Source organism: Aplysia californica, unplaced genomic scaffold (assembly GCF_000002075.1).
Source record: "Aplysia californica isolate F4 #8 unplaced genomic scaffold, AplCal3.0 scaffold00555, whole genome shotgun sequence".
In the NCBI taxonomy this organism is placed as follows: Eukaryota; Metazoa; Mollusca; class Gastropoda; order Aplysiida; family Aplysiidae; genus Aplysia; species Aplysia californica.
This window is the reverse complement of record NW_004797825.1, coordinates 150,497-173,530: the sequence shown is the minus strand read 5'-3', so window position 1 is coordinate 173,530 and position 23,034 is coordinate 150,497. Positions and strand designations below refer to the sequence as shown.

Genomic DNA, 23,034 nt, shown 5'->3' with positions numbered 1-23,034 from the left:
CAATGGAGTCTCTAAGGTGGCCGTCTAAGACAGGTGTTTTTGCTTAGTATGATAGGTGTTGTGTGTTAAATTATGGTGGCCGCGGCTGCGTTGGACAGGTGGCCGTTTTACACAGTTAAATTATATAGAGAAAACGCAAGGGGGGAAATGGAAAGTGACCGTTTGTACAGGTGGCCGTCTTATAGAGGTGGCCGTCAGGGCAGGTTCGACTGTATACATGATATTTATATGGACAGAAATAATGCTTATATGGTCAGTATTGATTAAATCATAGCGAATGTTTACAGTTTGAATCATTTATTGGCAGACTTGTTGGTAATACTTTGTACTTACCAGTTCTTCACAATTTATTACTTTTTAAAAATTTCTGATAATTATTATCTTTTCTGTTGAATGCAATGAATATGTATTTTATATGTTCCTTTGTGATTAACTTGTATGCCCAATGTTAAAGAAATATCTAAAACTAAATCACCAATGTCTTTTCACTGTATGAGTATGAGATAAATACTCATTGTTGGTTGATGTATTTCTTGTTGTAATTTTTAACCTCATTGGAACTTGAATTAAGTCAAAGCCTTGGCGTTGAGTGGACAATCTTCAGTCTTGCATCAGAAAATTAAATGTTTGTCCCAGCAGAATTTATGAAAGTTTTATCTGTGCTACAGTTTGCCTTGTGATGATATTGTCTCAGCTTGTGCTCACTTAGAGGGTGAATAAAAGTATTGAAACTCGAAGTGCATTCAATTTCTTTTGCTAGTAAAAGAATGGGAACAAAATTGTAAATAGTCTTGTGACCATGGACTCATTTTGTGAACATGAAGTCAGGATCCTTCGTTGTCTGATTTCCACAAAAATGTAAAAACTATCTACATTAAGTAACAACTTCATGGCGCTGTGGAAATGAATTGCTCAGAAAGTTCATCTTCATATCAACAAAAATGTTTAATAAATAAGCTACCAACTTTTGACATATGTTGTCTTGGACATTCAAGAACTTGAAATCATTACTCTTTATTGGACCTCCACATGATATTAAACTTCTGAAACATGCCTTCAAGGATGACACAAACTTTGTAGGCTAAGTATTTAAATCCTCAAATTTTATTCCAAAGCCATTCTAATAAAATATCATGCTGCACAGTTTCTTATTTATCTAAATAAGCACAAAATTATAATACTGAACCACACATTGACTTAACAAATAGATATGAACACAAAAATATTTTTACAAAACCTTTTATTAATTCAAACAGCTTTTTCCAAATCAAAATTCACATAAGCATACATTAGAGATGTTGAACATCTGCAAAGCTAAAACTATGTGGACGGATTTTTTAATAGGGAACAAAAGAAAAGACTTGAAAGTTGTAATGGAATGTTTTAAGCATGTCGGAGAACCTTGGTCTCAATCAACTGTTCTACTTGTCAATACAATTTAATGAATCAGTCATAAAAGTCAAAGTCATCTTCAGGCCTCTTGCTGCTTCCGAAAATGCCAGCATCCACCTCAGTATCAGTATCCAAATCTGAGCTGATCTTCACCCCTGTTTGAGAAAAGAACATCAGCAGAATGTTGTAGTGGTAGGAATACTGAATCAAAGAGGCACGCCCAATTGTTTGTTTGATAGTATGTTTGTTTGAATTCATACTTACTTGTAGACACTCCTGGGTCTAAAAGTTTTAACCATGTCAGAAAACTTTGCTTTTTTTTTCCCCTAAAAAAAAAAATCCAGACTTCTTGTCATTTTAAAATGTTCTAGCACTGAAGAACTAAAGTATCTGATTACAAATTTCATTTCATTCATTTATTATTAGGGGAGTCTTTGAGTCATATCGGCATCAGTGGTGTTGTGGTTTTGTACTTTGCCACTACATGCAAAAAACAAGGGTTCGATTTTAATGTGGGGATCATTTCTATCAAGTATCTCTGTCTTCCTTCTGGGACATTGTATCCCTCTTAGCCTGAGTAGGTCCTGGCAAGCAGGAACAGCCTGCCTCCTAAATGATCTAAAAGTGTCGATGTTTATGGGGACGTAAAACTTCTATAAAGAGAAAAATTACCAAAATCTGAGTCAATGGAGGATAAGAGAGGTACATTGACATGTTAAGTATATCATTCAATGCTGGGAAAAAGAGAGACGAGAAAGTGAAATAGCAGAGGGCTCAGAACCTCCAACCATCAGGACACATCGTATCAACAATGTTCTTTAAAAAATATTTCATCAAGTTCACAGCATTTGCATTTTTTACGTTCTGTACCAGCAGAATGACCACCACTCTGACATTTTTTTTTTGGTAAGTGTTTTACGGCGCTCACAACTGCATAAGGTCATATGAGCGCGCAGAACACACCAAACATTTTCAGTTGGTAGGAAATTTTTAATTTTGCGCAGGTGGTGGCCGAGGCCTACTCTTATCGATTTTAGACCAGCAAGGGATCTTTAACATGAGCAACTTGCTCATGGGACCTCCAGATAGAAAGCTAGGTGTAGATCTTTCCTACCAGAAGATCAGGGGCATGGCTGAAAGACAGCAGTTAGAAGAAGCCAAGGAGTAGCAGTTGAAGTTGAGAGGCTGCAGAAAGAGTCAGAAGCCCAGAGAAGGGGGAAAAGGAGGGTGGGGGAAGAAAGTGAAGACGGAAGCAGATGACAGAACATTGCTAGAGAGCAAAAAAGGAAGTGAAAGGAGACAATTTTAGAGAGAAAAACATTTCCATCGCTACCCGGATTCGAAAGCAGGACCTTTGAATGAAAGGCGAACACCGTAACCTCTAGGCCGCGACAGCCCCCTCTGACATCTTTGAAAATAAAATTGGCTACATGAATTGAGCAAGATAAATGAGGACAACTGATCTATTTAACCCCTTCATGACATTTGCCATTTGTCACTTCTTGTTATACAGAAAAGGAGGCAAGATGCTGCTATGACATACACGGTGCGACATGCCTTGCAAAGCACGAGGACCATGATGACGAAAGCTGTTCATCATGGGATGTATTTGGCACACTGCTTCTATAAGATGAACTACATAAAACTAATTCCAGATTCACATTCAGCAATATTTTTCCTGTACAAAGAAATCTTTTCTTTTTAGAAATAGTAAGTAGTATTTACAAACTGGGTCTAATCATATACAACTGACCACTAAATCTAGCACTACTCTTTGTTCCTGGGGATCCAAAACTGCCCGGTAACGCACGAACTGACCCTGAGGGTCAAAGGAGTTAATACGAAGCAGCTGCAGTATAACATCAATCCATCTTTGTCTATTTATTATAAATGTAAAGGTTGAATTTTATCTCTCTCATAATAATAATCTCCATACATCAATAACTTTTGAGCTAATGATGTAAAATTTTCTTACCTTGAAATTTCGGCTGTCCACTGCTGGTATTACCTCCCATAGGCCTGAGGAGACAACAAAATATTCTTTAGCAATATAAAAACAGTAAATGTGTTTTATGAAACCTGCATATTTTTTCTACATTCTTGTAAATTAAATGATACTGCATAAAGAATAATACCTGGTACCACACTTTTCGGGGATTTTCTGTTAATTATGCAGACATAGCACTGAGACATTTGAACCTGCTCTTACAGCCACCTATCCAAGACTTTCACTTGTATAAACAATCACTTCCGACTTTCCCCCTTGTATTTTTTCATATTAGAATGACACTGTCCAAGATGTCCATCTTCTATCAAAGACAACCTTTTTTCTCCTCAATAATGGGAGGCCATTGTAGACAATTTTTACTGCCTATAGAAAATATATTGACTTCTCAGTGTAAGGCTGCGTCATAAGTGACTTTTCAAGGAGAAGGAGGAGAAAAAGGAGAAAGAAAGTGACAATTTAATTAACAGGCAAGCAAAAGATCTCAGGTACATACATTTCCAGAATGAGTAGAAGGAAAGTAGTAAATCCATAAATAGTATGAGAAAAGCAGGCACACATGGGAGTGTGTGTAAATGCGTGCGTGCGTATGTGTGTTTTTGAAGGAGAAGAACAAAAGTAACAATTCTATAACAAGTCATAAGAGAGACCACAGGTTATGCAGAGGCTTCTTATGGAAGGAGAAGGAAATTAACAATTTAAAAAATAAGCATGAGAAGGATCACAGGTAAGCGTTTATGATGTTTAAAGGAGGAGAACAAAAGTAACAATCCTACAAATAGCCATAAGAAAGACAGCAAGGTACTCATAGACTTCTAAGGGAAGGAAAAGGAAAGTAACAACTACCTAAATATGCTCGAGAAAAATCATAGATATAATACATAATGTGGGTGTAGGAGATGAAGAAAAGGAATATTTACATAAATGTGCATGAGAAAGGCCACAAGTATTTATATGTTTATAGAATGAGAAGGTAATCAACAATACAATGTAAGTTGTGGCAGAGACAAAATGCTTTTCTGTGGGAATACTAAACTGAACAATTCGCTGATCCACAAGGCTGAGTACAGCATTAAGATGGATGAGAAAAAAGGTAAGCATGCTTAACAAGGAGGCAGAAGAAAGAAATAAAAATACTGAAAGGCAAAAGAACAGGAACTGGTATTATGTACGTAATATCACCTGGACTCCATAGCAGTTGGGACGTAGACATGAGAGGCCGTCTGCAGTGTCTGTGAGCTTGTTTCTGATGGGTCATCCAATTCTACACGTCTTTTAGGTGAGATCATAGGTCTGAAAAACATTAAAAGCACAAATAATGCATTAATAATTGCCTTTACAGCTTTAAATACAATAAGACAAATCTCTTGTTTAAAACTAAGAGCTCAGATCTACAAGTAAAATAACAGAAAAAGTAAACATGATAAAGAATTTATTACATGAGTTGTGGTGGTAGATCATGATTTATCCTACGAGTGAAATTGCCAAGTTGTAATCCCAAGTTTCAACGAGTGAATCATGGTCTGCCACCTTAACGATTGTAATAAATTTGTTAAACCATACTGACATCAGCTGGCCAAATTTGATCCGGACCAACAAAGTTCAAATGAACAACCAATTAATTCGACAAGAAGATCCATTCAAGCGTTTTAGATTTAGATCTAGTTCTATGTGACGAAAAAAATTGCACCTCCTTGGGAGTCAGAGTGGGGACTGGAAAAACCTGGATTGTTTTCATTTAGATCTTTATTGTGCTATCCGTAGGCCTATTTCTCCGTCCGCAAAATAAACCTCAAATAAAACAACAATGACGTAAGCGTAAGCAAAGCAAGCAGAAAACGTACAATTCAAAAGTTGAAAGATTAAGAAACTGCATTCAAATGACATGTTGTCGTGAGAATAGAGATGACTTTGATTTTAAACTTTGCAACCAAAACAAATCAAAGGCTAGATCTAGATCTAGGTCGTTTGCTAGCATAGACTTGTGCATTGCACTAAAATACATTGCCGCACTCTGACGTAATCGCGTGTTACTATGGTGCGCACCATTTGGCTCAATTTGGAACAAAATTAAGGCCAACGTAAAGAACTGTGCCTACTCTCTACTATAGGGACTGTGGGAGACTGGTGTTTGGCACTTCATTTAGGTGCCTATGGTGCGCACGTTTTGCAACAAAGTTTTTCTACGAGGGGGGGGGGGGGGGAGAGGCTGCCAAAACATTGCTTGGTCTAGGAATAGGCCTAGATATCTACTATGATTCAAGTCTATAGATCTACTTTAGCTACAGAAGGTTAGCCTAGAAGGCGAATATATTGCACGCAGTAATTTGTGCAAATTTTTATATTTCACGTGTGAGATATCGTCAGCTTAGGGCTAGCCTATATTTCACGTGTGAAATATAAGGATATATTTTACCGGAAGTGCAAGGCTAAAACAACTCCAAGTATGGTATTAAAAATATTTTGGAATAATTGTATCTTTGCGCTTGATTTAGCACTTACCAGTCGAGACTCCATCTGATACTGCTCAAAAGTAATAAAAATAAAAACTATGCTTGTTTATAGAACCTAGAAGATACTTCTATCGGCAAATGTCAAGCATAATAATATTCTATTATTATCACATAAGCACAAAGAGAATTTATTCTCAAAGATAACATTTTGCAGGCAGTTGGCAGATGCTCTGGAGTGGTTTGCTCCTTCTTTCCTATCAAACATCTTTCGTCCCTTTCTCTCCTTCGTTTTTGTGTTTGTTTCTCTCTTGTAACACTTCTAATCTTCGGCACTTATATGACCTTATTGTGTTGCATGTGCTGTAAAACTCTTACTAAAATTAAAAGATAACATTTCAACTTTATATTAGTTCTAGTCATTTTCAATACAAAATTGTTTTACTTCGAACTGGTAAGAATGTCACTACCTTCAGTTTACAAACAATAAAAACTTTTCAGATCAAACTTGAACTCTGGTGTTTCCAATCTCCACCCCACAAGACAAAGTCAAGCTAAATTCCAGGGGGGGTTTTCACTTACTTTTTCTGCACTCATCAATACTTTAGAAAAATTGTGGAAAGGATCATGTAGTCAGTATATGTACGATATCAGGGAGAATTATATCACTAAGAATATGGTAGCTGTTGGGTTTTTCATGTAGTGCCTTCCTTCTAACATGGAATAACATCAAAAGGCTAGTCCAGGATAGAGAAAGGTGGAAGGTGTTTGCTCGTGGCCTATACCCTGGTGCACGGTGAGAAAGGCAATGATGATGATGCCTTCCTTCTGCTTTTCTCAATGTTAATATTCTTCTATTAACCCCCCCCCGAAACGCAGCCGCAAGGCATCATCACTGACTGAAGTTTCTTTACCTCGTCTTTTTTCCTCTACTTCTTTTTCTATTTGTCACACTCTTGTGACCTGCTATTTCCGGGGTGCCTTGATAGTCGAAGTAGACTTTGGGCTGCTGAAACTAGAGAGGTGAGCAGAGTAAGCCTGATTCCCTGAGGGCTTCTCTGTTAACATCCACCTCTTGGCGCTCAAGTTGCGAGCGCAGTAAAACCTCTGCTAAAAAAACAACTGTTCTATTATTCTAAATTGCTGCAGGTGACTTTTGTGCCAATTTGTTGTAAATAACACATCAGCTCAATTCAAAACAGGGAGCACCAAGCAGAGAGACAATGCATACACACCCAGGCTTCTGGGTCAGAACTGTGGCAATCTGCTTCTCCACATCATCATCAGTATCATCCGGACCAGATGACTGACGCCTCATCTGAGAACGGGCACCCGTAGACAGCATGCTCTTGTAGGCTTCTGTTTCTACAGTAAAGTGTGACAATACATTAAGAAATATTTGTGAGCTGTTATTACAACACATACAAGAGGCAAGTTAAAGAGCTAGATTCATGAAAGTAAAAGATGTGTGAAATACATTTTAAAACATTTGCAAGCTGTTATTACAATACATACATGAGAAGAATTAAAGAACTAGATTCGTGAGAGTAATAATTAGTTGTTTTGTCACAAATGTAATCAACTTTTTGAGGTAAACCATTGCTATATGAGCAAGGAAACTGCAGAGCTTCATAAATGGATGCTTAAGAAGGATAGTGGGGATCAAGTGGTACGATCAAGCAACAAATCTTCAAGTGTGGGAAAGAACAAGCAAAAGGCCAGTAAAGGAAGACATACAGGTGAAGAAATAGAAATGGATTGGGCATACCCTGAGAAGACCCCCGACATGCATCATCAGACAGGCTTTGACTTGGAATCCACAAGGAAAACGTAAGAAAGGAAGACCAGAGAAGACATGGAGGCAAGCGGTAGAAGCAGAAATGGAAAAGGCGGAGACATCATGGAAACAGCTAGAAAAGGATGCACGGGACATAAATTAAAAAGGGCAAGAGAGAGAGAGATTGCTATATGGTTGTTAACAAATGATCAGAGTACAGTACTTATATCTTTCAGTGAATACTGCTTAACATTACATCATTATTACACTGCACAAAAACTACTGATACCAAGAACGGAAATTGAAAAGAAAAAAGAAAAAAAAATTAACAATCTCCCATGAAGTATATCTCAACTCCCAACTAAAGTATACTAGGCCATTGTTACCATTGAGAGGTGTTGGATCCCGAGGTAGACTAGATTTCACATAGCTGGATTCATCATCACTCAGGGGTTTATCCAGTAGACTTCCAAATTTGAGTGGCGGCACTGAGGAAAAGCAAATGAAACTTGTCAAAGTTTAAGAAATTGAAGGAGATGCTCAGAATAGTAGATGTCTGCAGATAAGTAATAGACTTTAAATTATTGTACATGTTTGTATCCCTTTAAATACAGTTTAGACATTTAAGAGGTCAATTGCTTCAACCCTACCTGTGGGATACCACATCTCAACAGAAAAAAGAAAACAGCTGGTAAAAATGTTTTGTTCTTCTAATAACCAAACTAATATCTTTTGCTTGCAATCAATTCAACAGAGGTGCTGGTGGGAAGCACTGAGTAGCCAAAATAAAAAGAGGCTTATGACAAATAAATCCTTCAGAATCAAATGTTTGAGCCACAAAAGGATCTCAGGAGATTAATAACCTTCATGCTGATGACTATAATGCAATCTTGAATGCGAATTTAAAATCAATAATTCAGGAGTCCAAAAAGTGAACCATATAAGTTTTTTGAGAATTTGTCTCAGCAAAGAAGAACGGCAGTTACCTTTCCCATCATCCATGAAACTACCAGATCCTTCCAGAGTTTGAGCAGGGCTGATAGTGTTGAAACTTTGTTTGGGTAGAATTTCAGGGTTGTTCATACTAAAGTCTTCTAAGAGCCGTACCATAAACATGTGTCCCTGAAAATATCAAAATAAAATGGGCAAAAATTAAGTAACTATTCACAACATGAACCATTTTAATTTGTATCTGTGGGTAGTTGGCCGGTGCTCTGGTGTGACTTGCTCCTTGTATCCCATCAGATATCTATCGTCCTTATCTCTCCTCCTTCTTTTCATTGTATATTGCTCTCTAGAAACACCTCTAATCTTTGGCACTTAAATCATCTATTTGTGTTGCAAGTACAGTAAAACTCTAACTGAAATTATAATCTGTATACTTAATATCTACATCTTTTCTAGCTCAGCATAGATTCTTACATGCAAACACAATCCTTATCACTTTTTCAAATAATTTTCTGAGATTTGCAGATCACTCAAATGTTAAAGGAGATAAAATTAATTGAAGACTGCTATTCCTTGAACAATATTTGACAAAAACAGTTTCCTCTAAGTTCAGAACAAATACCTCCCTTCTTTTTACATTGAGGGCTTTCCCTTGTCCTTAAGTAAGAAGGCAGGATTCAAAATCTCCATTTAAAAACAAACCCCACCTTGTCCTGAGATCCTCCTTCACCAACAAGACAAGGTGTGAAAATGGCAGACAACTCCTGAGGCTCCATGGCTTGGTGTTTGACCAACTGTTGGAAGTGATGGAAAAGAGCATCCCAGATTATCTGGGCTTCCGGTGATAAATGCTGTCTGAAAAGAAAAAAATCCCAAAAATGTTTTTTTATGCATTCCAATTTCTTTTCAATAAAATAAAAAAACAAAGAGCTTTAAAAATTGTGTTGCTAAAAACATAAACATATATCCTCATTAACACCACAAAAACTAATTTAACATCATTTCTTTACTTCATGAGTCTATTTTTTTTCCAACTCTGCAAATAAAGGGATCTTTTAAAAGACTAAAAGACATTTCAAAATTGTCACTTTACAAAATAGTTTCAATTCCTCTCCACCCCATCCACCCCCTTTCCAATCAACTTACAAAGCATAATCAAAACAATCATTTTAAAAAGGTTGATTAAACTATAAACTTTCAATGTCAATCGTCAAATTTTAAAAATCTTGACCAACAAAAACCAACATTTTTTTGTGTTTTTCCACAAAAATTACTACCCTGACAATGTTTTAACACGAAAGGTGTAGGTAGAACTACCTGAGCCTAGATGCAGTGAGCGAGCTGACATTGCCCTGTAGCAAGTTCTCTGGCAGGACACATTTCTCACTTAGGCTGCGCACAATCAAAGTAATCTGCTCTAAGATGACCATACTGATCTGGTTGGCATCGACATGGTTCAGGTCATCTCCGCTGTTTGAGTGCCTGTGTAAAAAACATGTCTCTTAGAAGCAAAATATACATCTAGAGTTGAACCTGCTCCAATGGCCACCTGTATAAGACAATCACCAGTACTAACTGGCACTTTCCATAACCTCCTTTGTGTTGTTTTTACATTAAAATGACACCGTGAAAGACGTCCACCTGTCTATAATGGCCACGTTTTTCCTTTACAACAAGTGGCCATCTTAGACAATGTCAACTGTATATCCTCACCTCTGCACATACACACATATGTACACACAAATTTCAAAGCAAACACACACACTCAACTACTTAAAAATGTACATCCAAACAGATTTTACGTGCACACACACACATACTATGGAAGTTTAAAATATGGGTGGCCATTGTCAAAAAAGAATGTCCAAGCTTCAAACACTGACTTCCTAGTGCCTTGAAGAAACCTACTAATAAAGTAATACAAAACAAAACACAAAATCACCTTTTTAAGTACAAAAGCACACAAAAACAAGCACAACACTCAATCACACCTAAAAACAAACACATTTGGAAGTCTTACACTTTTCAAAAACTAAGAAACAGTGCCAGAAACCATTTCCAATGATGAAAAACATCAATTCAAACACAAAACAAATCTCAGCTCAGTATGACCATAAAGATTTTGTACCTGATGATGTCATTTTTCTTGGCAGTGTCGGGCCAGGAGGAACGATAGTATCCTTCAAGTGAAAAGGCTTCCCGCATATCACTTTCCACCAGATTCAAAAGTCGGATGAGTCCATCTATAGAGAGTTCAGGTTTTATTGGCCTGAAAGTCCAGAAGAAAAGAAAATAATCTCTCTCTCTCTCTCTCTCTCTCTCTCTCTCTCTCTCTCTCTCTCCCTCTCTCTCTCTCTCTCTCTCTTTCTCTCTCTCTCTCCCCCTTTCCACCCCTCCTTCTCTCCTACACCCACACACCCACACATACACACACACTTACACACACACACACACACACACACACACACACACACACACACACACACACACACACATACACACACACACACACACGCACACACACACACAAACTCAAACATACTCATGTGTACACATTGTATTCTTGTACGAGATTATGGATAAACCTTGACAAACTAGTGAGGTTTTACAACCTTTTACAACCTAGCAGAGCTCTTAGACAAGCTAATTTCTTAGAGTTCCAAACCAAAAAACAGTAGCAAAAACCCCTGTGTCTATTATATTTAAGATTAGCAGCTAGGAGCCAGTTAATTTTTCAGGCTTATGGTTAATTATACTGGAGCCCAATCTTGATAAAAAATGGGATCTTTCCAAATAATTGCAAAAGCGGTAAGTGGTGCTTTGCTTTTAAAAAATGCATTTGAAGTCAATTGTAAAGCTTCTTATGTAACGAGAGCTTTCAATGACAAACACTACACAGTACAAAAGCAGGGTGTATGTATTTAGCTAAAGTCACTCATTGTGTACAGCCTTACCCAATGTTTCTCGACTTCTCCTGGTTCTGAGAATTTCCTTTCAACTCAGAGGCCAAGACCTGGGTGTTCCCAAAAGACTGAGCCATGGGAAGATCATTCTCGGTAGCAAAGTCACTGGTCTCCTCATCCTCATCATCATCTTCATCTGTGCCAGGTGCCATGGCATCTTTGAGATCACAACAAATTTCAGTGGACTGTTAACCATGTTGTTAAAGGGTTTTTTCAGAGGCGCCCTGACAAAATGAGTTACTTTTCCAATTTTAGCCTTCATGGACATAGTTTCATCAAATCTATAGGTTGAGCTTTTACAACTGATTAGTATAAAATGCATTGACCCAGGTATCCATTTTCGGCCAATATCTTCATTCACAGACTGTGAAAAGTCACTCATTTTGTCAGCACTCCTCACATTTGTGTATGAGTTCACTGCCTAGGAAGACAAAAAAATAACATGTTCCATACGGGGCTCAACATATTCTCTGCTGGCTTGAGTATAGGTGGAAGAAGGAAGGGATAGAGACAATACACTATTGTTATCTGATCAGACAATCTTCCTTAATCCCTTCATGTTGACCAGCTTTTTTTTAATCAACTTTTTCTGCGCCCAGTTTTTGCTTGCCAGGATGGAGCAGTTTCAGTCATTTTGCAGTCTCCTTCAAAATGGAAGATTTGTGTGATTCATACATCAATGGTATCGCAGATTTAGAATCTTTCATTAGTTTTCAGGTCAAATTACATTCAAAGCCATTGCAGTACAGTAATAAAACCACACATAATGCATGTCATTGATCAACACAATTGCCCAAAACAACTGGTTTTAGGATGTACATTGTATGGGAGGACAACAACTCGACTCATGACGTTGAATGCTCTGTGAGGGAGCTGTCATGAAAGGGTTGAGAGGGGCAGGATACCCTGCTGGTGTAAACAGAATATCTTTATAACCCGCTACCTCTTCTTTAATATCATTGGGGCAAGAAGCTTTTCTACTGTGATAACATGGACCAAATCCCGGAACTATGCAGGTGTCGCCACCTTGTAACTTGAGTTTTAAGTGAAGTCCATTTTTAAATCAGTGAGAAGACAATCTGACTGTGTTTCATGAATGTAGGAATGAGAATCCAAAAGACGACACAAAGTCAGATTAGTTTATCTAGGATGAGGGAAAAAGAAACGGACTTAAGGCAGGACTCAAAGAGAACACAAGACTTCAACTCAGTGAAATAACCACAAGAACAGTCAGTTGTCACACACTGAAATGGTAGTTCAGTCAGAAAACATAGCATCTATGGGTAAGCCTGCAATAAAGCAGACCTATAAACTCAAATGAAAATACTGTTATCTTCTGAAAGCCTCTGCATTTTTTTAGTAACACAATATCCAAAACCCCACACTACTACAAGCAAGTAAAAACTTACGCAGTGAAGATATTCACTTTCAAATAAATAGGCTTCAACTTTATTCTTTACCTAACAATGTTACACTAGTTCCTGAACATCAGAGAGCCAAACAACCTAAATGAAAAATTCAGAATTATAAGGTTTATCTTACTCACTATAACTGCCAGTTTCACATCGCATTTCAAAACGTCCAGAAAGCACTTAATTTCATTCAGTATCAGACCCCTAGATATGAAATGTTTTTTTCTTTAACTCATCTTAAGTTTGGGAATAAATGAGAATAAAAAAGGAAATGGAATTTTCAAGAACAGTGTGTTCATACATTGAGGGGCTTGTACCATCCTGCCCGATGTCTTTGACTGTATTTCCACACTCCTGATTGGTTGGGAAATCTCCTCATCTTGCTCAAGAGATGATTCTTGCAGCTGACCATGAAGTCCATCATTTTCCTTGGTGCTGCGAGCACTGGGAAGATTCTGATAGACCCCAGCACCACTGCTCACACTCTGATTTTGGTTAACCGTCGGGTGCACAGAGCTATTTCCACTTTGACCTCGTTCAGCCTGTCCACCTGAAAAAGAATGAACCGCTGTATCACTATATTCTTTTTTAAACATGAAAAAACAAAACAAATAATACTCACACAGCGACATAATATTCACTTACAATCCTTGTCTCACTTATCTCACCTTCAGCTTAAGTTTGCATTACAGTGATTTTTGCTTGAATACGACAAAGAACAGAAAAAAAACAACGTATACAACTAAATGGAAAAGAAAACTATTCAGAAAAAGGCCAGTGTCATGGGTTTAAAAAAACAACAGAATACTCTTTAGAGTACAAATTTCCTTTCCTATTTTAACATACATAATAAAAGATTCAATTTTTGTCACATCATTATAAAAACAAATACACACTACAAAAACAGATGGAACAACTATCCGCCTGTTCATCGACTTGTTTATATTTAATCTAAATGGCTTGTATTGTATTGTGACATACCTATACTCAATTAAGTAATGAGAGAACTAATCTGAAGTGAAAACTGCATTCTCTTACCCAACCTCTGTACATTCTCCTCAGCTCGTGTCCTTGGCCCAGGATGACTGCTACTACCTGACTGACCAACTTGCTCTTGCCTTTCTTGAATTTCTTGTCGCTGAAATTGCTCTCTGGGTGTCGTAGCTAGCTGTTGTTGTCGTTGAGGAGACCTTGGAGTTATTGGCTTTTGTACTTGTGTAGGCGGTTGCTGTTTGCTTACTCGAGGAGAAGTTGAACTTTGGGGCTGTAACTTTGACTGATAAGTGAAAGAAATATAAAAGAAATAATAGAAGTCATGAGTGAAGCACTAATGACTGAAATTAATATTTGATATAAATGCTTATATAGCCTACTCTTCGACATTTTTAACTTCACACCTCATATTAAGGGCAGCATCTTGGTTAATACTGATCAAATCTGTCTGAAATTTTCAGATAAGACAGTGCATTAATTTTACAACAAGGTAAACATGTTGAATGAAAAAACAAAAGATTGTTTCTAATCTTCAGTTTTAAACTCATATTTGTCAGGGGTTTAAGTGCAAAGTGACAGCTTCATGAACATGTGCGATGACTTCTGGTGTTGATCATAGTTTTGCATCATACATGCATGGACTGAATGAGTCGAGTTATTGTCTATTGAGGGATGTTATTCCACTCTTGAATTATAGCTTGTTCTAACTTAGTGGGATCTGGAGCTGATGTGGTCTAGCACGAATTGCTCGAGCTAAAATGTCTCGTAAGTGCTCAATTGGTGAGATGTGTAAAAATGTCAGTTATTGGATGTTTAGCATTTGAGTTACACATTCTTAAAATTGTGTGAAGTTAACAACGTTAAACAGTTTATTGTAAATATATATATATATATATATATATATATATATCTGACAACATTACAGAAGCGTGTTTGACATGGTACATGAGTCAGCAACCATTTGACAATTTTCTGCTGCCTACATATTTGAATATTGCCACCAAGATAAAGACATATTGACAATTTTTTTTTAAAAAGACTATTATCTATTAATGATGAAAATCATGGCTTCAAAACACAAGCTATCTAAACATATATACAGGTATAAAGGTATTGTACGCACTGTATATGTCCAATCCAAGTTGGTAAAAATCAACAGACATGAAAAAATCAACACACAAAGCTACTTAGTTACACCGACGACACACAATTTTTAAAAAAATTTAGTAGAGGTTTTACTGCACTCGCAACTGCATAAGGTCATATGGGCGCCAAGGGGTGGATGTCAACAGAGAAGTCTTTACACGGAACCAGGCTGACTCTGCTCACCTCTCTAGCTTCAACAGCACAAAGTCTGCTTCGACTATCAAGGCACCCCGGAAATAGCGGGTCACAAGAGAGTGACAAACATACAAAAGAAGTAGAGTAAAAATGACAATAATAAAGATTAGGAAAGAAAAAGCAACAGTTCCTTGCTGTAGATCAGGCACAGTTATGAGCGTGACATTGATGAATCAGCTCATTTACAATTCTACTGTGCATGAATGAGAAATGTCCCCCCTTTGGAAATGGCCTAAAGACACTCCAGTCAGTGGCACTGCCCCTGGGTTTGACACACATTTGATCATTTTTGCTTGCGACAATCTGACAGAGATTTCCTTCACATATGTTATTGTAGGCCTACTGTAAAAACAAACAAAAACTGCTAGCTTTGTCAATGACCTGTGGCTGAGCTTCTGCTCTTGGTGCTTGAGTCCCCGGATTGGGCTGCTGCTGTTGTTGAGGAGATCCGTACATGAGCTCATTCCATTCAGGATATGTCCGTGCCACATAATCCTCATACTGTCTCTGTATAGGAAAATTGTGTACATTTTGATGACTATCTTGCGTATAACATTTGAATTTTACTTGAGTCTGGCATATGAATGACTCATATTATAAACAATGAGAACGCAAAATGTCCTCATAAATCAGGCCTTGGAGCATAAAGTATGTAATTAAAGTAGCCTATAATAAACTATGACATATTATCAATGTAACATTTTCTATATTCACTATTCACTGAGCTCAAACAAATGGTTTTAACCCTTTGAATCCTAAGGTCTCGAACCTGATTGTCCTAGTTCCTCTCAGTTCCTGATTTATGGGCCTGCTTGAACTGTCAGGTTTAATGTAATTATAGAATACCAATGTATCGGGCATTTGGGGCACAGAGACCTGTCTCAGACGAAATATTGGTTTTTAGGGTTCAAAGGGTTAACATAATGACTGGACTTTGACAGATTCAAATCACACATATATCTTTGCAATCAATGCTTTAAAATCTCAAAACACATAATCGTTGACCAAATTCAGATTTCTTTCACATGTAATCACGAGTAGCATGTTCACAAAATACACATTAAAAAAAAGAATACATGATCAGAACCACTGAAAAAAAAGTATACCTTCATCAGAGCTAGCCTTTGTGTTCGTGCATTCATTTCAGCCATATGGGCATCAATTCTCTCAAATTCTCGTATTAACATTTCATTTCGTTGCTTTGCTCTTTTCTCATCATCACAAATCTTTCTCCAGTACGTTTGCAGTCTTGTTGCTTTCATTTTTGCTCTGAAATAAATATGAAATGAAATCAATGTTGTCTAAAGATCAGCTACAACAGAAATGAATTCCAAATTTAAAAATTTCAAAAGTAATATTTAAATTATAGCAATATTCTTATTTATACTGAGAAACAAAAAGTAGTAAATTTATAATAATTTCTGAAAAAATACACCTTTGTCAGAAAAGTCCAAAACTGCATATTGTTTTCATTCTATGAAAATAAATGGTAATGTGCAGCTAATTTGCTAATGAAAGTCAGTTACATAACTCATTAAAGATAAAGTATGTGTCATAACATAGTTACAGGAACAATTTACAAACATTTTTGAAAAACCTGATAAACTGACCCCCCCCCCCCAAAAAAAAAATGATGACTAAATGCAGTCACTCATTATAAACACATTGGCATATTCACACTTACTTGCACAATGCACAGATACAAACACACACACTTATGCACATAAACACATATGCACACACACACACACACACACACACACACACACACACACACACACACACACACACACACACACACACACACACACACACATACATACACATACAAATATATGTGCACATGTGCTTATGTGCATGCTCAAAAGCACAATATACATACAAGCACATACTGTGTATACAAACATGTAAGTTAAAAACTAACTGGTGCACACGCACATACTCATACTTACAATCATGAACAGACTCACACATACACAAGCATTCACAAGTGAAGAATCAAAAGAGTCTAAATCAAAAGATACATACAGATAAAGAGACTATTATGAAAAGATGCAGCAAGATGGGAAAGAACAAAAGAATAGAAAAAAATAGACCCACAAAGGCACAGAGCAGGAGGATACAAAGGACAAATACACAAAAAAACAAACAGACAAATATATTTTCAATTTGTTATTTTCCCTAATTTTCACAATAGTATACTTACGAAGTTTGATCAGCTTGCATAGACAGCCTAAATTCTCTTTCAAGATTGAATCTCTGCTGTTCACTGAAAAAAAAATCAAAGGAAAGCACTCTGACTTAATCGAATTTAGACAACGATTCTCTAGTTTCTTCTTTGAAGGCGAATTTAATGCAGAATAAAGAAAACAAATAAACTCATAACTGCAATTAAACACTAAATGGATATTTTTTCCATCAGATAATGATTGCTCAAGTTCAAATCTGTCAACTTTCTGTCATATAAGAATCAGAAGAATTACAGCGAAAGACAAAGCCTTTTTGTCTTCACTCATATCACATCAAAATTACAGTAGGTCTTAGGACACCAAGCTTAACTTTTCCCAGACATATTGTTGATATTCAGTCACTCCAAGGGAACACATTTTGGACATATCACTGATTTACAGGCAATCTGAACATGGTTGTTTATTTCGTTATTTCTATTCTATTTCTTTTTGTAAAATCAGTGAGCATATAAAATATGAAAGGAAAGCTTCTTGGAACATAATCCTCCAGTTTGGGGATGATTTTGCTCTATTTCATTTACATACTCTTAAACTGATTCACGCAGTGACAAAATAATCATGTCCAAATAGTTCCAACAGCAGAAAAAATGTGTCCTGAATGCGTTTAAGGCAGCCAAAAATGATGAACTACTTTATATGTTACCTCATTAAGTGTGAAGAACAAGAATTCTCACAAGACAGATCCCACTCATAAACAATCTACAAATATTCTTGCATTCTGACTTTTAAAATTTAATTTAAAATCATTCTTTTTTTTGCCTAAAACCAAATAAATAGAGATGTCATGAGTTATGGAAAATATCAAGGTTGGAACTGAGGATAATATCCATCATTTGTATCTTAACTGATTTTGGGAGTTGCATGCTTCAAAAAGTCAAGGAATGACATATTCACAATAAAAAGAATACAGTGCAAAATTCTGTGGTATCAAGGTGAAATCAAACACTTATCAAATTAATGAAATCAAAGAAATCAACATATTTTACAGAATATTTTTAGTGGGCTCTGCACCTTTTAAGCCCAATAAAAAAAGATACTTCTGTGTGGATTTCATTGATAAAGTTGATCAAAAGTACCCCCCAAAAAATTAAATTGCAGTGACCAAGGGCACTCAAGCTTTGGAACCACATTTTTTCCCTAATTTTACTGTTTACACCAGACAACCCCCCCCCTCCTTCAACCCCAAATATCTCAACTTTTATTCAAGATCTATAGATCATTATTTTTCATCAAAAGCAACACAAATGAACAGGCTATAAGATTATGTTGCTAACTCCATATATGCCCAAAAATTGATGAGAGCCTCATTCCAAAACAATCACAGATCACAGGCTTAATGGCTATTCATTCAGCCCACAAGAATTAAAGTTCCAACCGAAAAGAAGATACTAGTGACACCAGAAGTTTCAGGTAAACCCAGCCAATTTAAATATTGAGTTGTTTTTGCACATAGTTGTTTGATAATTTTATTTAGCTATAAGGAGGAGGGGGAGGGGGGTGGATAAAGATTGGTTTTTGTTTATGATTATTTTCTTAAGTAGATTCAATTGATTATATCGTATCAAAGACTCTCTTGTCCGTCAAAGTTGTCGAAATCTCTTCTTCACTCTCAAACTGATCTCAATCTCAACAACTGAAGCGCTGAGCCGCTGAGGTATTATTATTATTCGAAGTGGCTATGCGTACGGCTCCCGTATGCATAGCATCGAGGCTATGTGTACAGCCCTCCACTTCACATAATAATAATAAGCTAGATCTAGGCTTTGTAGGCGGCACATAAGCTATCAAACCAGACACTTCAAGTGAACAAACTTAACCCGGGAAGCACGCAGGCCCTATATAAAGGACGTGAGCTGGACAACAAAAGATTATCTGCAACGATCTTTGGGGCTACCCGGGAAGCGCGCAGGCCCTATATAGGGCTGACCTACTTCGATCGGGAAGTGCGCAGGCCGTATATAAAGGTATAGACGCTGACCTTTTTCAATGGAAAATTTCAACATTCCTATGGAAAACGAATTAATAAATTACAGGTCAAAGTTATAAATAGTGACCAAAGACTTTGCAAGTTACCTTGTAGAGCGTCTCTTGGAATCATACATAACGAGATAGTTCACTCAGCCAAAAAAAAAAAAGTGTATGCAGGGTTCCTGTCATGAACTTCCCACCAAAAGCAAGGAGATTTCAAGGAGGTTTCAAGGAGAAATTTTATAAATTAAAGAAGATTTGATCAAGAAATTCATGACAAAAGCCTATTTCCGATAGGCCAACACTTATCCGAAAGAAATCATAGTTTTTATTTACCAACAAAAACTCTGTTCCAGGGTGACTGCCAACCCGGCTTCTCAATTTTCCAGGGGTCTCATCCATTTTTCAGGGGCATGTTATATAACAGTATCTAATATACACACATACGCACGCGCATGTAGGTACACATTATATCTAGTCAACAACATGTCAGTGTGGCACTGGGGTATTGCGTGACTTAGGTATTTCAGTCTGTTCTTACTTATATTTTTCCCTCATCATACTCACACTATAATATAAAAATGAATCTTGTTTTGAGCCAGAATATCGACTGTCAAGAACCAGTATGGGTGTCAAAGTATACATAATAAACGTGAAAGACAAACTCAAAGTAGAGTAACAACTTGAATGGCTCAAGTCGAACTATTCAGGGAAAGAGATGTAAGAACTGTGGGAGGGAAAGATGCAGTGACACTGAAAATCCGGGAATCTTGAACAGAAAGCTAAAATATAGAAACAATTCATCATACAAAAAGAAATGGGAACCCTTTAGTTTAAAATAAAACATGGCTTACAAGGTTTGAGTATGAGTATCACTGATCCCGATTCCACACAAAGCCTGCTCCAACGCGCGGTTTGCAGAGAGCTCTAGGTCTGAATCTAGTTGTAGTCAAAATTCGGAAAAGTAAAATCTGCTTCCAAGTTCAGTTTTTGTCATCCGGTGTTACTTTCAACCCCATCCCCCTCCCCCGCAAGCATCTTAATTTTTTTAAAATCAGTAATCCCCCCCATTCCCGAGTCCTATACTTTGTAGCGTTCAGACTTTGAATTAACTTTGGTGACCTCACGCCGATACTCACGATGATGCGTACGAACAGGTTCACTGACCGGTCACGATGGCAAGCCCAACAAGACGCTTTTGTATAACTTTCTTTTTTTCCACAAGTGACAGCACAGGACAAATGATTTTTTTCACAGTGACACAGCGTTTGCAATGCACAACCTGCATGTCACAAATGTTGCGTTATCAGACTACTACCAGCAAATTTCTGGGTGGTAACGAAAGCGAAAGTAAATCTTGATTTTCCCGATCGAGCTTCAGTAGGGGGCTTATCACTCATACACTTCCGCTTGCTGCCATAGCCGCCTGGCTCGGGTAACATACTCTCAGGCCGGGAAAAGCCGAATATCACAATCGCGATTGGCAAAAATGAACTCAAGGACGTCATTGGATTCGGTTTTTAAGTATTAGAGAAATTTATATATTTTCCCGAGTCTTTTCCGGGGCAATTTACAGAGACTTCTTCAAATTCCCAGGGGCATTCCAGGGTCTCGGGCGTTTTTTTTCAAATTTCGGGGTAATTTCCGGGGGCCCCGCACCCTGGCAGTCACCTTCTGCCCGAGCTGGCAAAATTCAAGGACTTTTCAAGGAGGTTCCTCAAATTCAAGGAGTTTTCAAGGAGATTTTTCCTTGAATGCAAATTCAAGGAGTTTTCAAGGATTCCTTGAATTCAAGGAGGCCGCAGGAACCCTGTGTACGCAGAAGTCTACGCATTGGTTCAGATGATGCTGCAGTCTGTGTTTTGAAGCTCTCTTTCATTTCTCCAGGAAAAGAATAGGAATAGCACAGTTTGAGTTTGATTTTTTATTATTTTTCATACAAGTAGGGTACCCAACTCTGATCGGTATATCCACACTTTTTCGAACCTGCGATTAAACAGAGAACGACGCAAACGATTTTTAGGTAAGGCGCCCATCTTGTTTGACGTCAGACCAGGATACACCCCTCTGATCACATGACCACATCTAAGTATAGCCAACTGCATGGCACCAAAGATGGAAGTGTCTATGTATATCAAGCCTAATTTACCTCTCGTTGTTGGAAGTTCTGATGGCCGAATGGACAGCGCGTCTGCGTTTGAAGTCTGCAATTATTTTATGAGCGGTTCGATCCCGGTCCTGGAAGTTTTTTTTGTGGGGGTTTTTTCTCTCTTCTCCTCATCCCGACTGACCAACAGTTAGTCCCATAAATTAGAATTTGTTGCTTTGTAGTTTGTTTTTTGTAATGTAAATTAGTGATGAAGAATGCAAGAGGCGGGGTAGATCTATATCTAATCCTCCAGCGTCTTTACTGAAGTTTTCGTGCGGTTTATTGAATTGCCTTTGCATTTACCGTGTTTCAATTTCAAGCATCAGCGTTCTTAATCTTACTGTTCTGAGCATCAACGATCTAGATCCAAGCGCTCTTCCATCATGTCCAAGTAGATCTACTAGTACTAGGCCTAGATCTAGGAATTCCGAAAAGTTTTTACATACCGAAAACACGTCATTCCATGCGGTACCTCCATGGCCTTCTTAAAATAGTCTGTGGGTATCCCAGGAAGTGATGGCATCACATTAATAAAATTAGCAGCTAATCAGAAAGATGCGTCGTTCTATGTTAACGGCATGTCTTTTTCAAATAGGGCACCACTGAATCTTGAGGACACTTTTTCAATTGGCTCAAATAGAGGAGTGACAGTGAGCTTCCCTGTTATACACAATCTTTGTCTTGGCCAAGATATCGATCGATAAAGTGACGATGTCCAGCTGAGCGATTATCAAGGCCGTGAGCATACTTTTAATTAGGCTAGATAGATCGAAATCTATACTTTAGAGGGCCATATGTACTACTGTAGGGAGGGCCGTAGGCCTCACATTATCATTAGCAGACCACTACTAGATTTACTCCGGTAGAAGGGGGGGGTGTAGATGGGGGGGAGGGGGGGTGCAGAGGGGTTCATCCCACTGCTAAAGTTACAAAAATGATTCTAGATCTTGATTAGTAACAAAAAAATGTAAGGAAGTAGATCTAGATTCTAGATCTAGATCTAGTAACAAAAGAACTAGATCTAGATCTACATAAAGAGTACGGTTATCAATCAATAATCAAGTGAGAATAATATTGATAAGTACCATCTCGACATTGTATCCTGCAATTCTTTTTGTTTTTCGTAGTACTGAACATTGGACGACGCCATGTTTAAACAAGTCGATGGTTACTGTCAGGCAGAGTTATTCCCCTTCGTGTGGGAGCACTTGCAGCCACAGAATTCTGTGGCAGCATACTTTCTACTTTTTCCAAGCAAAAAGCAAAAATGAATAACTTAGATAGATCTATATCTAATTCTTTCTAGAATATTTTTTACCGTTCATTTTAATTTCTATTTTTGGAATCATCTCAATTTTGTGGACATAGATCTAGTTAGAGCTTGAAT

At 37.5% G+C, this 23,034-nt stretch overlaps 1 protein-coding gene across 1 annotated transcript; it reads right to left on the bottom strand.

Annotated features, from left to right (window-relative positions):
* Positions 1–1,223: 1,223 nt before the first annotated feature.
* LOC101863464 (centrosomal protein kizuna) lies at positions 1,224–22,867 on the bottom strand. The gene is made up of 16 exons (XM_005106768.3): positions 22,733–22,867; positions 17,488–17,550; positions 16,388–16,550; positions 15,663–15,788; positions 13,986–14,223; positions 13,249–13,497; positions 11,527–11,692; positions 10,701–10,841; positions 9,890–10,054; positions 9,280–9,427; positions 8,611–8,746; positions 8,011–8,112; positions 7,083–7,212; positions 4,580–4,690; positions 3,368–3,411; positions 1,224–1,547 (listed from the first exon to the last, which is right to left on the bottom strand). Exons 1-16 carry the CDS (start codon positions 22,795–22,797, stop codon positions 1,447–1,449), a joined length of 2,148 nt encoding a protein of 715 aa, XP_005106825.1. The 5' UTR covers positions 22,798–22,867; the 3' UTR covers positions 1,224–1,446.
* Between the last annotated feature and the right edge of the window lie 167 nt (positions 22,868–23,034).

What these genes read in the sequence shown, in the direction of transcription:
- LOC101863464 (XM_005106768.3), bottom strand. Translation starts at nt 22,797, where the DNA reads ATGGCGTCGTCCAATGTTCAGTACTACGAAAAACAAAAAGAATTGCAG. An exon ending in GAGCAGAAGCTCAGCCACAG is followed by an intron (nt 14,224 to 15,662) that starts GTCATTGACAAA and finishes TTCACTTATCAG; the next exon opens with TCAAAGTTACAGCCCCAAAG. An exon ending in GTTCTGACCCAGAAGCCTGG is followed by an intron (nt 4,691 to 7,082) that starts GTGTGTATGCAT and finishes AATGTTTTTCAG; the next exon opens with ACCTATGATCTCACCTAAAA.